Genomic DNA, 15525 nt, shown 5'->3' with positions numbered 1-15525 from the left:
CCCTAAAACATTAGGATTTATAAACTTGGAAAACGGCAAGCATGGAAAAAAATGTCTGAAATGGCTCCAGGCCGTGAGACTTTTCTCATGTACAATCTCACAGGAAGCAGGACACACTTCAGGAAATTTCAAACTATTCATCCTTTTAGCAAAAGCAACCAAGGAAAATCTAATTTTAACCAGCTATAGTTGGGCACATGGAAAACCAAAAAAAAAAAAAAAAATTATGACAGCACTGTCATAACACGAAACAGAAAACAAACAACAAACAAACAAACACACAAACAAAAAACAAAAGGCAGAAGTGACAGGGCTCATTTCACATTTTAAGTAAAAAGTATGAATTAGTCATTAAACTATCAAAAACAAAGCATGCACTCAGTTTGTTTTATGTTACAGTTCATTGACCTAATGCCCTAAATATATTTACAGTGTCTGTTAAAGGGACTCAAAATTCTGATGCCAATTCATATTGCACTCTATTTAACTTTGCTAACAGTTTAATCAGAATAGATCAAATGAATCTAAGTACTGTATATGTACTCTATATGTTTCAAAAGTGTTTCAAATAACACTTAACTAATGAATCACTATTCTAGAACTTTTACCTTTATCATTTAGATGTTTACAGCAAAATGCTACAATAATTTAAAGACATTTTAACAATTCTGGTATAACTTCAGTAGGTGGATTTAAATTCATATTTACAGTCCCTTTAACCTTAAGTTGACAATAGACACGTATTAAAACAGCTGACATCTCTAAAATAAATACATTATTATGAAAAAGGATGAAACACTACTAACTAAATTTAACTGTTCAAATCATTTAGTTTTTAAAGTTTTACTGAACATTTATTTTTTTTATGTTTATTATTTACAAAATATGTCTACAACTTGGTTATGATCAAATTATTTTATTTTAATCAGTGATTTTACCTTTGTCGAGTAGCCATTCGTCAACTACTCGACCAAGACGGTATGGGATTCGCTGTCTAGCAATCGCCAGGCGTTCGTTATCATTGTTGCCTTTAAAGTTTAAAGAGACATTTCATTGGTTACAATCTGTAAGGTCAAAGGTTAAACGTTCATACTTAATGCTGGAGCTATACAACTGCACAAAGTTTTTATATTTAAAAAGTTTGGTATATTTAAAAAAAACAATATTTACTGAAACATTATTTGTACAAACTTCACTCATTTTATTTTATTTTATCCAACAAATTAGGCCTATATTAATTGAAAAGTCAACTAGCACGCAGATGTTTCATCTAAGTTAATAGAGCTATGTTATAAACCAACTCAAATCACAAATTTATACATTCCCATTACAAAATCTGTACCCAAATAACTCCATCCCATTTGTCTTTTCCCTCTATATCTTTTTAACTGGCTTTTAAACTAGTTATATACATTTTCAAAAAGAACACCATTTAAATTTATTGTTGAATCAACCTTTTATGGTTTAAAGGATAAAACAGTTTAACTTTAACATATTACAAATGCCCACCCCGTTTATAAATAGCCTAATTGACAAGAAATAATAAGCTAATTGCAATACAACAATTAACACAGTATACATCTAGTCGGAGAAAATTCAGAAGACAATGCCAAAGTAGGTACAGAAACTGTGAAAACTTCAATAAAACAGCTTTGACAAAAGCTACGAGTTATAAAGAAGGAAAAGTCATAGTTTTAACTGATATTGCACATTGATGACGTCAGAGTCAATGGAAACGTAATGTTCCAATAGTATTCAGAGAATAAACCAAATAAGCATCAGGATGGAGAAAGAGCAGCTACAGAGAAACTCCGCACTAAGATTGGAGGGGCGCTTTGGTATTAATGAGAGCAAACTCTGCATCACCCTTTTGTCAAGGCCAATAACCTTTCCAGAACTGAAGACTTTGAGCAAAGTGGCACTGTCTCTGAGTGCTTTTCCCCTGGTATTGTCTGCAGAGATTGAATTCAGTCAGCTCCATTCTTCCGGCAGATTGACAATGTTTGTCCCATCAACTATATTAATTCAGTTCTGGCAGATAAAAGATCTGGTAGCTAAGAATGATTCAGTCGAGGATAGCTTTGGAAGGGCGAAAGGATCGCACAGACACGAAGGAAAGCAGGTAACCTTGTAACAGATGCACTGCTGGTCGGATGAAAGGTCTTAGAGGTAAGAAGACGCATAAAAAGACATTTTTTAATCGCATCAGCTTGAATTACTGCAGGGGATCAGCTAGACAGAAAAGGGTTTAAAGCTTGTCTATACAGCTCATGGAATTTGGCTGCAGTTCATTGTGCCAGGTTGGAGCACAAAGGCTTGTGAAGGAGATTTAGTGGAACATTTCTCCCTCAACACTGATGCAGAAAGATGCGTTTCACCAAAGGTACACTGTCTGTGTTATTTGATATGGATCTCTAGTTATTATTTAGTGAGCTACATTTCTGAAACAATGAGCAGCTACACTAAACTTTTTAAACAGAGTGTGACCTAAACATGAGCTCAGATGTCATATCTTCAACATAAAAGCTATCAAACAACCTGTTAAACACTTATACAATCACATGTACTGACTCTGTACTGATTCACGCTGACATAAGGTGGACTAATGTTCGAGAACAAGACTGGCAACATTCATTATTTTTAACAAATCCCATGAAAAGACCAATACAAATAATATACTTCCCAGGCTGACTCCCAAGTATTGGAGCATCAACAATACTTTAATTTAAAAAAAGGCTCAGTGATTTCATCAAGAAGCTGGATGCTGTAGTTTTTAGCAAATGTGATGGAAACAGGAGGCAACAGTTTCCCAGGGACTATTTTCAGCTGTGGATTAATAGATGTTGCTCTCCTTCTAGTATTTAAGTGGTTGTTGGATTAACTAAGAAAAAAAAAGAAAAACTGACTATAGTACCCAGGTTTGTGTTCAGGAAGAAAAATATCAATCAGTAAGAAGGTGTCGTTCAGTGATTGTTTTGACTAGTTTTTGGAGTAAGGTGCAATGGGCTGTAAATACACAAATAATTAGAATTAATTCATTGTTGTTTTTGGTCATTTCATGGGATTTGTTGAGAATAAACAAAATACAACATATCATAGAGCCTATTCCTTTTTAAACAAGAATTCTGTGGATGCACAGAATTGTCAAATCTATATATTTAAACTAAAATATATTAAAATCTAATTGCTAAGCTTCACTGAGGTATGTAGAAACAGAGAACATCAGCCTCCAGTTTGCTTTCGGCTTATGTAACATCGACCATACTGCCTGGCGTTGAGCATGCACTCACACCTGTATGCAAGGCTCCTGGACCTCTGCACCACCTAAATATTCCAAGAACTGTGCCTGTGATGGAAGTACTACACACAAACAAATGACTAAAGCAGAAAACACACTTACTGTCTTATATTTTTAAATGTGTTAACTCAATGAATAATCCATTAATTGCTCATCTTGGGCTTTGTTAATTCCTGTCACCTCAGTTTATCAGTCATAGGGTGTTAGTTATGTCACCTCTGTGTTTCCTGCTATTATGACACCTCATCTGAAGAGAGGTCGGCACCAAACTGGGGACATTTTACTGAAGAAGTGAAAACACTCATTATAATGTCATTGTTCATTAATGATAGCTAGATAAATACTTTATTGATCTCGAGGGAAATTCAAGACGCAAATGTAAATTTCATTATACCCACGCTTGCTTAGTTTACTGACAGCCAAAATGTCTCTACAACTTTTGAATGTCTTTTAGTTTTCCTTTAAAGTTTGAAACAAAAATGACAATTTGTTGAAGATGAGTGCAAGGAAAGTAACAGAAAGACACAGAAGAGTGTGATGAGCAGGCACACATACAGTAAACACACACGCTTATCCCCTCACACTGCGTGCCACTGTGCCAAAAGCCTCTACTTTTGTGCAAAAACATGCTCCATTTTCAAAGAGAGTAGCGCTTTATCTGTTTGGCTTTGCACCTCGTGGCGAGCTCAGTCTATCCTTATACTGAGGTTAATTAAGTGTGGATACAATCAAGGTCTGATCGTGTATTGATCCCCACTGTGGGACAGCGGAGTGTTAAACAATGCTATCCCCTGGGCTTCAATGCAGAAGCAGAGCCCATTCATCCTGCCTGCGAGCAGAGCCTGTGACTGCTGCTGAGTGGTGATTTGGTTTGGTATGGGACAGCCTGGCTTATCTCCTCCACCAGACAGCAGTGATTCAGCTGAGCCGTCCCAACTGACCCGTTTTGCCCTCACTCACTTGTTTTCTTTTTTATTAATAAAGTGGTCAGATAAGGTAGGAGCTTTATCTCATTACAAGCCCTAGGACACTCGCCACATTAAATGAACAAATATGCAAATGCTTCCTCTGTTCATGGAGCTGAGCTGGAATTTTTTTTTTTTTTTTTTTAAAAAAGGAGGACCCAAATCTCACTATTATTTTCATTATTCTGCTGCTTTTTCTCGACTCTGGCTGTAGCGGCCATTGCACCATTTTTAAGCATGCTTAGTGATGACTGCTTGCACAATAGGCTGAAGAGGCTCATGGATAGAACAGAGGAGGAACCAGAGCAGATAGGCTGGAGCTTTGATGGATAAAGCTAACCCTCCTCCCCTTGCATCCCACAAACTGGACTCCACACAGCAAGGTGGGAAAACAGGACAGAGGGTGAGATTGACAGAGGGGGCAGGGGTGGACAGATAGAGGGTGAAAAGGACAGAAAAAGAGGGAACTAAGAGCTGAGGGGAGTGGAGTGAGAGACAGAGAGCTCTGTAAGTGCTCTATGCTCTGATAACAGTAAAAGAATAAGGCCAGGGACTTCTCCATTATCTCTGTGTGCAGCGAGTGTTCATTGGGTGCTCCGATAGGATACTGCACTGTACCCTGCGGGCCTGGCAGCACCATTGTGATGGTATTACTTCCATGGCCAAGACTCAGGAGAAGGGGATCTTTTTTTTTTTTTTGTTGCTGTCCAGCCTTTTGTGTGCAACGCTGAATGAAAGCGGGGCGAAAATAAAGGAAAACTACAACAAATACTGAGCTAGTTACGTGACCGCGTGTGCGTTTTTGCATTTTAGATTCGAATAATTGTGCTAAAGACTTTTAATAGCCCATAAGTATGCGGTACGAGACTTTTTAATGAGATTACGAGGGCAGCACTATAGGCCCTAGTGAAGCAATTATTTTCTTGCTTTGAGAATGATCGCTCCCTCCCATGTAATCTCCTCCTCTCTGTCTTTCTCACTCTCCAGCCATCATTTTTTTATCTTTGCTGTCTACTCTTGTTGTAATCACTGTTGATCTGTAAGTGGCCTAAGAGTGGCTGAGGGCTGCTATTATGAGTGTGTTAGAGGCATACATGGATACTAATCAAACTACAGGCGAGCTGAGAGAATAATTGCTTTGTGTGCTGGGGGTGATGGGAGGAACTGCGCAGTAATTGTGATTGGATGTAATTAGTCTGCAACGAGCCTAATAAGGTAGCTGGACTTGGCATTGTCACTGACGCATGATTGGTGGGGATGAGATCGGTCACTTTACCCTGCAGCATTTATGACTCATCACTTATCATATGAGGATTAACTCTAATATCCTTATCCAGCTTTTCTAGATTTTACAGTACATTGACCAAGAATTAAATTTATAGAGAGATTTTGTGCCCTTACATTATGTTAATAATGGATATTTAAAAAAAAGAAAAACTTGGCTACCATTGCTGGGCATTAAATAGTATAAATTATTAACTTTATAAAGCTAATCTATATCAGTGATCTGGACCAACAGTATTTTACCAAGTGATTGACTGCCTATTGAGCTGAAACTAACCATGTCATATTTAACTCTGTAGTGTTATATGCTTAAATGAGTAATACCCGTGTTACACCTGTGTTACATACGTAATTTAAAAAATAAACAAATAAAAAAAGCTGTTTCCGCCAACTTCCTCTAGTTTATGAGCAGCACATCTGAATGGATCATAGGCGCCTTGAGGACTGAGGGTGCTGGTTGTTTGAAGATTGAGATACGCAGCATCGAGACATTTAACCCTGCTGTGCATTCTGCCATGTCCACAACATGTCAAAAGCCATTAGCGTCCCCTTCTGCACCTGAGGCAAGCAGCAAGGATTGAGTCCTGGTCATAAAACCCTCTTTCATTTGGATGAATGCATTGGTCATAGCTAAAAAGGTCACCAAACATTATGCAAAAGGGGAGAGACAGGTTGAATTTGTCTTGTGTTTGTCCTGCTGCCCTGTCCTTTTATGCTTGATCACAATCGAACACATGCTTGTGATTTGGGGCTGCAGTTTTTACTTGTGCGGAGTAAAAGTTAGGCCTACTGAAGTGATTTTGCTGTTTTTATTGTATGGGCAGGTGATAGTCACACTCCTTTAATCCTCTATAGCTTCTGTCAAAGCCATAAAGCAGTTAAAAAGTTGAACATCTCAACAACACAAGCAGTGACATTTAAATTCCTCTTGAGAGCCATCATACTACAAACATCTTGACATTCTACAGAAACATACCAGTGTTGCTGAGTTATTTCCACGGACAAATTTCCATATGTGGGAGTTACCTGTTATCACTACACTACATAAGAAAGTGTCAGATCAGGTTCTCTAGTTATATGATGAAGAACGTATTAAATCTACTATACTTTTCCATTAGCTAAATACTCATTACACAAGACGTTAATTAGTGAATTCATCTTCTGCATATAAACTGTGTTGATGAAAAGTGCTACACAAATGGCAATAATTATTATTAGTTGTAACACTAATGATGAAGAAAATGAATACAGCTTCTTTTTTTAAATTTTTTACATGGCTAATTGTGGAGCATACTGCGAACTGATTAATATGAAAGTTCACTGTCATGGGTAAACCAGATGCTAAACTGTAGCTGATCATCTGGATTTAATTCTGAATAAGCATCAGGATAATTCAGGTATCCATTGTGTTATTACAGATCCATCCAACCTGTCGCTTTAATTCAATCAATCTACTGTATTGGCAGAGGAATAAATATTGAACTGGCACACAATTACTTGCCACAATAAAAGTGGTAATTTGTCTGTAAATAGTCTATTGATCTGACTTACTGTGAACATACACTGTAGGTGGATTATTTATGTACACGGGGAACTTCATGCAGACGTGTAAAAAAGGTGGGTGGTTGCCCTTTTATACAGTTTTTATTTTAGACTATTGGAGCTCTAAAGTGCAACTAATTTACATAAACCTAGGATGTTTAACAGCATTGATTAATGTAAAGCGATAAACATCAAGAGACGAAAAAAACACTCCACAACACTGGTATTATTTTAACAGCTGCTGGAAACAGAAACATCAAAAAGCAATTAAAGCACATGCCAAGTCAACATAAAACATCCTAACAGATAAGGTTTTAATAGCTGGCTTGATAACCTGTTGGTCATGTTATCACCTTTCAGCGGAGGCAGATGTAATTAAAGGCAGAGTGGGTGGCTCACCTGTGGGGTAGCGTTCAATGACTGGCAGGTCATCCACCTGCAGAGTGGCATTACCCCCACTCCTCGTAAACTTCACTATATGGTACTTTCCGTCATTTACAAACTTTGATGTCTCCTCAATATTAATGTCATCTGTTCCGACATTAAATACAACAGCGATGTTTCCTTTTTCCTGAAAAGAGAAGAACACAGTAACAAAAAACAAGATTTTAGTGACAACAAACATTAGTTCTTTTGGAAGTAACTAGTTTTCCTAAGGGACGGTATGAAAATTATTAAGGTGAAGGGTTATTTCTTATATTTTCTTTGCTGAAGAGAGAGAAATTCCTTCAAAGTCTTCTGGGACAGTTGGGGAGGCTTTTAAGTGACTGAGCATATTAACCAAAAAACAGAATGGCAGTCAAGTAAAAAAATATTTTTTATTTTTTTATTCTCTTAATCAAAAGAAAGGGCCTGTTTTCAAAATAAAACATTTTCATACACTTTCTAAATATATCCACAACCATTTGTAAAAAAATTTGTGTCGCAAGTAAACAATAAAGTAAAAGTATATCTAATCTATTTAGAAACACACTGTTTTGCTTGTGTTTAAGTGTAAATATTTTATTCAATTTGCAGTAATTCAACTGAAAAGATAAAGGGTGACCTAATACAATACAACTATACTGAAGACTTAAAGGAATAACAATAATTTAATTATACAAACCTTCTTCAGACAGTTTGTATACAGCATTTACGCTCACTAATGGACACTGATTTTTGGCCTGAAACCCACTGAAACATACAATCCTTGTCCCATCACAAGGGGAGGGTCCAAAGGAGAACCAGGGGTGGCACTGACACCCAGCAGATTCTGAACATACCTTAATGGCTAACTGCTACAACTACTTTATTCTTATTACACTGAAACAAGAACACACAAGGACATTGTATATGATGTCATTAGTATAGATTTTTTCTGTGTGTGCTGTTGCCATGGTCCTTTGGTGTTTACGTTTGTCATCGCCTCGAGTAACATATAAGCATACAATTGCCCTAATTTTTTGCTGTGTACATATAATGTGAAGTGTATATGTATTAAACTGCAAGACCTGCTGGGTTGACCCACAGGCAGTTTATGGTACGGATTATTGCCTTGTATAGGCAGTCACGTATAACATGTGTTGTTCATTAACATTTTAACAGCACAAACAGGCATACGGTGCATTTTGTCTTTTATTGCTCTCATAACATCCATTAAATAAACTCTAGTTAACGGCTAAGAGCATCACCTCTAGTGCCCTGTGTTCCTGTTCAAGCCTTCTGTGTGATGATGCCATTTGTTTATTTTTTAAAATGCAGTAAACACACACATTTATTTTCTTCATTCATTCATAACACCACAAAAACACACATACACCCAATCCTCTGTGTCTATAATTCAAAATATTTTAGACATAGCCTTTTCATCACTATAAAAGCCCTAAAGTAGCTTCAAAGCTTGCTGAGAGGATATCATTGAATCTGAGCAGTTTGTGGGAGCCTGAATCATTAAATTGCAGTGAAAACTGCCATCATTACATAGAGAGCATAACAACATAAACACAGAAACATAAAGGGAACGTCTCAAAGGAAGTTTGAACTCAGCTTAGCCTCAGTGTCCTCACATCCACATGTGATGGGTATCTACTCTAGTAAGCTCTTATACAGTGTATGATCGAAGTCCCTGAATCAAGATGCTTAATCCAGCTAAGATGAATGCGTATGTTGGTGCAGCCTCTCTCACCACTTACGAGCTGCAGTGAAAGGAGCATCTGGTTGGAGGCTCAACATACTGTAGCAGCGCAGCACTCTGCATGTCATTATCCAGTCAGCACAGCCAGTAACAGGGCGATTCTGGGATCAGACCTTTAGGGGGGCTCAGATCCCATGCATGTACAATTCTATTGTGAATGAAATGTTTATTTATTTATTTATTTTTTGTGGCAGTTCCAGTTTGCCATTGTAACAATCTTGACCTCATACTGCACACTTTCTCACTTGGTTCTTCCTGCTCTTGCTCTCCTTCTGTTTTCTTTCTCTACATCCTCCCCTCACCATCTTTGCACTGACAGGCACACACAAACACATTTTATGCAGCTAGAAAATGACATAATCTGATAATAAATGATGCAATCAGAGTGTTTGTGATGTAAATAAATGCAAGAGGATGTCAGGGACAGAAGTATATCAGTATCACTGCTTAACAGCATGAAATAACAGTCCACTGCAGTAAATATGGGCAAAACAGAAGCTGACGTTGCTCTCTCTCTCCCTCTCTCTCCCTCTCTCTCTCTCTCTCTTTGGCAAACGTACAAACCAAACAAAGCATTAAGAAAATAATAATAGAAGCTAGGAAGATGGGGAGAATCCACATCAATTTAAATATTAATCTAACTGACTATTGGGTAAAATCAAAACCTTGACCCCGACATTCAGAACATGACAGAGAAAGAAGTAATGAGACAAGCCATGCCCACAGCAGTTAAGAGAGCACTGTAGTCCAGCTGTAAGAGACGGCATTTGCCTTGTCTTGATTCTTTCAGGAGGCAAAATAATTAATAATTATTATTTAGTGGCAGTGAGATGAAATTCAGGCATGCTTGAGCACCCCAATGGCCAATACTACACTACATCCGCTCTCCCATATGGACAAACGGACACACACACAGAGCCGGGTTCCCTCAAAGTGCTTGATGAGTCGAGCTTGTCTCAAGAGCCAGAAGCTAAATTTCAATTAAAACCATTTGTAAAGTGTCACACCATGTTACCAAAACTAGGACAATTGTATGCTTTGAAATGTAACTTCAACAGATTATATAATCTGATGCATTAAAGCTACAGTGCAACCACAATTTACTGACTCCTTGCAGGCATAAACACCAGTCACCAAAAGCTGAAAAGCAGATGGCCACAGTACAGTAACTGCAGCTGTTGTCAGGTTTTCAGAAGTGAACGGGCGAGAGGATGATCTGCAGCTGATGTTGTAGTACGACCTTGTGTTGGTTGTAATCTGTCATTTAAAGAGATTTGCTCCTCTTGAAACTCTTCAGCGAGAGTCACAGAGACAGTGCCTTCCCAGCAGGACTAAAAGCAGTGAGACACAGCAGACACCACGAGCATCTGCAATCATCAGGCCTCACACAGTTTTCTACGTTCCATGTACTCGAATATCCAGTAAAATAAAAACACGAGACAAACATCTATGATTCCAATAGGGAACTTTCTTTCAAGGACCACACGCTGAACACATTAATTCAGAACTTTTTTAGTATCATTCCTCTTGGAAAAAAAAAAAAAAAAGAGAGACTGAAAAAAACAGTTTAGTGGAGAGACCAACCCAATTAAAATCCTGCTTTTAATAGCCTCCTTCAATTGACTTTTAATGTTCCCCATGGTCTCGTTAATAAATTCACTGTATTTAGTCACAAACTGCCAACTCGAATTTCCATAGCATAAAAAAGCCTACTTCACAGTCTTGGAAGAGATGAAGAGGTAGATGAAAGAGGGGGAAACAGACAAAGGACAAAAACCAAACCGTCAGATTTGGGCGCTCAGATATCAGATGAAAGATAAGGGCTAAATCTTCATGCTGAGAAAATACAAAGCTAAATTTCTGACATGCTTAGAGCTCACGTCTCTCCCATATTAACGTGATTAACTTTGACTGTTATTGCCCCTGCCTTCTGAGATAGAGCTGGAATTGGCTTTAAACGCCAATATTATTTTTTCCAATATTTTTGCAGCATTTCCTGAAATTCGATCTACTTAGACAAGCATTTTCTCAGTTAGTCCAACACTGAGAGAAGACTAATCCTGGAGTACTAATAGGGTCCAGGCTTATGTCAGAAAATGATTGATAGCTGCTTACATAAAAAAAAGCCCATTACACCCTGTACAATTTTAGGGCTGCTCGCTTGGTAAGTGCTGCTCCCTACAGGGTTACCCCCTGGGAACATACTGTACGGAGCACACACACACCACACCCGAAGAACTCAGCCCTGCCTGACACTCTGCACGCTGCCTTGATTAATTGCTCATCAAGCTGCAATAGAGTTTAATTAACTGATGAAGTTGATCCACCATTCTCCTCTAATCTGCTTGGATTTTTTTTATGCTTCTCATCCCTGCAGCTGGAGGGTGGAGTAGCTGCAGCAATACTCAGGGTGTCACTTTCTCGTTAAAACGCTCCATCTGCACTCATTATACAACCATAGACATAGTTGTTTTACTTGCTAGCCTCGGCAGATGAAATGTTTTTTATCTGTAATTATTAGTAGCAGTGAGTGGCATCATTTTATTTTCTTCCACTCACGTCAACAAGAGCAAATCTGAACAAATATGGGTTAAACGCACCAAGTCAGTCGAGAGAATTCCCTTAAAGACAGTTGAGGTTGTAAAATTTTGCTAAAGCTTAAAACACTTGGTAAAAGTGTTCCCATAAATAATAAATCAATTAATAAATAAATCATACTTTTCTCTTATGTTTTTGTTAAAAGGATATGCTATGTTGTTCCTAATCTGCTTGAGGGTCAAACAAACCAAGTTCAAAACAGAGGCACAGCAAGTTAAAATGATCCGCATACTTGTAATGGTTTACTGCAGCAAGCTTATTTCCCCCAGCCCACACAAAGACGATGTAAAAAAGAAAGTGAGAAGTGGTATTTGAGATGGTGTCGGGCCTCCTCTCCAATCTCTGCAAAAAAAAAATGAACACCACAGTGTAGGCTGTCCTAATCTTTTGCTTGTTTATGAGTCATTCATGTTGACAACCATTGTGCACACGTCACATTTCATATCTCACGAGTTCGACGCCATGAGACTGCAACACATCTCCCTCCAGTGCACATGTCTGTTAGGGGTCTGTTGACAGGTGGGAGAACACCTCAGTCATCCTTTCAGTGTGTGCCTATGTGTGTGTTTTGAGGGGATATTAGGCTCTTGTTGTAGAAGCTAAATGTCTTAATGTAGCTAGGGCAAGCAGACTGTACTGATCACCTTATCTTTTAATTACCTCTGACAGTCTTCCCCCCCCCCACCCATCCCTCATGTTTTACCAAAGCTTAGTTAATGAAATTACAGACATAATGGAAGATTTAGGAAAAAATGTTTGGTTTTTTTTTTTCTCCTTACAGCCTGTGGTCCATAAACTGCACATTATGCTGTATTTCATCTATACACCCGCAATTACAAGTACACAAACATGTGTATATGCAATCACACAGACCTAATTTTTTTTTACAATGCAGTAAATTCAGAAGAAACCTGGAGGCAGTATAAAAGTCCCACTATGGTGATGCAGAAAATGAAATTTCAGCCTCACAGAAGCGTCCTATGATACATTAACTCCCTAATATCCCAAACAATTTAATGATGATATGGACTGTGACAAACCTGTGGTCTGGATTTTGTCTCGATGGGTTTGAAACCAGTGGGGCTTCTGTATGTAGTTTTATTCACACTATACATACCATTAAAAAAATAAAAACTCAAACTTCATCTTTTACACAAAAACTTTCAGAAATATGAATAACTAATGACATATATACCTTTAGTACTTTTTGTAAATATATACATAAATAAAACTTACAATAATAATAATTATGAGGTTCCTTATTACTGTATGGCTTGTAGGTGCTATTATATGGATTAAAATATGACTCACTCTGCCAAGTCTTGGCACGGATATTAACATCCCCTGATGTCATGACCGTGAACAACTGTAAGTCTCGGCATCCTGCTCCTGTTGCACACACAGGTGAGCAAAGTGCCATTAAACACAGAGACATGATTTGGCTTGACACTGATTTGCAGGCAAGTGGTGGATACTGAATACTTTTTTAACAATACCTATCTTTATCATCCATAAAATGAAAAATGGTGGCTCAAAGACATTTGACCTCACTAGTTTATAAACTTCATCACTCACAGAATTCAGGATGCTAATTTTCTGTCCGCTTTATATAATTTTTGCATCACTGTGCTCTTTTTGGTATTAAATTTCATGTCAAAGTCAGAACCATAGTGGGGACATATAATTATTGTGGTGGAGAAATGTAAATGCAAACCCGCACGCTCAGTTACTCATTAAATGATTGATGTTTTTCAAGGATTTGCCGGCATGGATTAGTTACTGTACAAAAACATAACTTGCAAAAAACAAAGAAAATATACCACCCTGCTAAACACCACAACAAATGAAAACAGTCAGAGCCCATTTAACCTGCATGACACTCTTCCTACTGCATCTCTTACTTTTTGCATTCATACGTTGTGAGAACACTTGCCGAAGGCTTAGAGACCACTGTTAGAGAGCTATGTCCATGTATCTGACTCGCATGTGATGCAAAAATCTTCAAATCTTCAAAATATGTTCAAAACCATGAAACAAACTTGTACGACAAGCCCCCCCTGCACACCCCACCTCGTCATCTCACCATTGCCTTGGAGAATTTCAAGTGTGGTGAGGTATAAGTGTGTTTGCTGGGAGCTCAGCTTATTTCAAAATCAAGTCCGCCGGCTAAAGTGCCTAATTATCTGTGAAGTTGGCTTGAAATTGTTTCCATTGCTAGGAGACTCTATCAAGTGGCTTTCTGTAGGAGAGCTTCATCAAATACTTTGAGTTAATAAATCATCAAGCCAGCCGCAGCAGCTGTTTGAAGGGACCACAGAGAGAATAATGGCAGACCTACAACTATTGTACCATTATACTGAATACAATATGAAAACATTAATTCATGCTTATATATAATGCAGCAACACTTTCTTCGTGAGAAACAAAAAACACATTTCCACTAAGTGTTTTTACACAGGGGTAATTAATGCAATAAAAATGTAGATTTCCACTCACTCACGGCACAAGAGCAGCAGAGGTCAGAAGTTCACATTCAGATGGAAGTGACAGGAGTGTCCGCAATGGGAGCCAGCCAGTGGCAGTTTTCGAAAGACACTGCTTGTCTTTTCCTGAAATGACATTTGCTGTCTGTCTATACTCTTTCTCTTGCTCCATCTTTGGCCCATCTGTGACACATTCCATCAAGGGAGGTCAACAGATATCTGAAATTTCGTTCTCTCTCACTCAGAGAAATCAATTCAGGTTTCAGGTGAATCTCCTGTCTGTCCACTTGTGACAGCTGGCGTGCAGTCAGGGGTGAGTCGACCTTCATCTCTGTCCTCTGTCCTTCAGGACTTCCTGCGTCCCCCTGAGCATACTCAGTCCTGCTCACTTCATCTGTGCGATTCATGCAGCAGGGCTTTCTGGCTAAATAAGATCAAATATAATCAAGTGTACATTTGGGGAGGATGGCGATGGTGCAGTCACCTTAGTAGGAAATGGGGGGAGGTAAGAAAAAAAAAAGTTAGCTCAGGTAGAGCTGGGGACATATGCCTGAAGGCAGGGAACATATGCTATGACTGACTATGAATCCTCAGAATGAGACTTCCAGACAACATGTTAAGAATACTCATCATGACAAACATTTTGTTGTGTCTACTCAGATTAGCTCTGGTTCAGGACAACAACAACAGATGAGTAAATCCTGCCTGTCACAATTTAACTGAATTTATTCTCACAACTTAAATGTAATGCTGTCTTGCAGATGTGCTGCATTCTCAAAATTAGAAACAGTGACTTGCAGAAAAGGTGCTGATTTTATTTTAAAGGTTTACACTGAGCCTTGTTTCTCGTAATAATGAGATCACGTCTTACAAATATGTAAGCCATTCTTGTTCTACTGAGATCTGTTCCACCATGTTTTCTCACCGTATGAGCACTTCATGTAATTATGTGACAGGTTTGCTAATCTGGTAAAAGGTGTCACCCACATTTCACCTCAGTAATGCAGAATCACAATTTTATCACTGTTCAGTTGAATTATGTCACATTTATGTAATTATGGCAATGTGTTTGAAATTCACAATTGTGTAATTATTTGGGGCAATTGATGAAAACGATGAATTTATGACACAACATGTGTAAAGTTAACTGGTACAAAAACAAACACAATCAAAAAGATTTAT

The 15525-nt window shown here is 38.2% G+C and overlaps 1 protein-coding gene across 10 annotated transcripts in view; it reads right to left on the bottom strand.

Annotated features, from left to right (window-relative positions):
• Positions 1–15525, bottom strand: part of LOC124065776 (neurexin-1a-like) — a 237960-nt gene that overhangs the window by 35427 nt on the left and 187008 nt on the right. For 6 of the 10 annotated variants that reach the window (XM_046401509.1, XM_046401510.1, XM_046401511.1 and 3 more), the window contains 2 exons: positions 7489–7660; positions 939–1028 (listed from right to left, as the gene is read on the bottom strand). In XM_046401509.1, coding sequence (XP_046257465.1) covers positions 939–1028; positions 7489–7660 — 262 coding nt within the window. The remainder of the gene's footprint in view (positions 1–938; positions 1029–7488; positions 7661–15525) is intronic. The other 4 variants (XM_046401513.1, XM_046401514.1, XM_046401519.1 and 1 more) reach the window with 1 other exon arrangement.

This window comes from Scatophagus argus, chromosome 10, assembly GCF_020382885.2.
Source record: "Scatophagus argus isolate fScaArg1 chromosome 10, fScaArg1.pri, whole genome shotgun sequence".
Lineage (NCBI taxonomy): Eukaryota > Metazoa > Chordata > Actinopteri > Scatophagidae > Scatophagus > Scatophagus argus.
The sequence above is the reverse complement of the archived record's forward strand: the minus strand, read 5'-3'. Positions and strand labels throughout refer to the sequence as shown.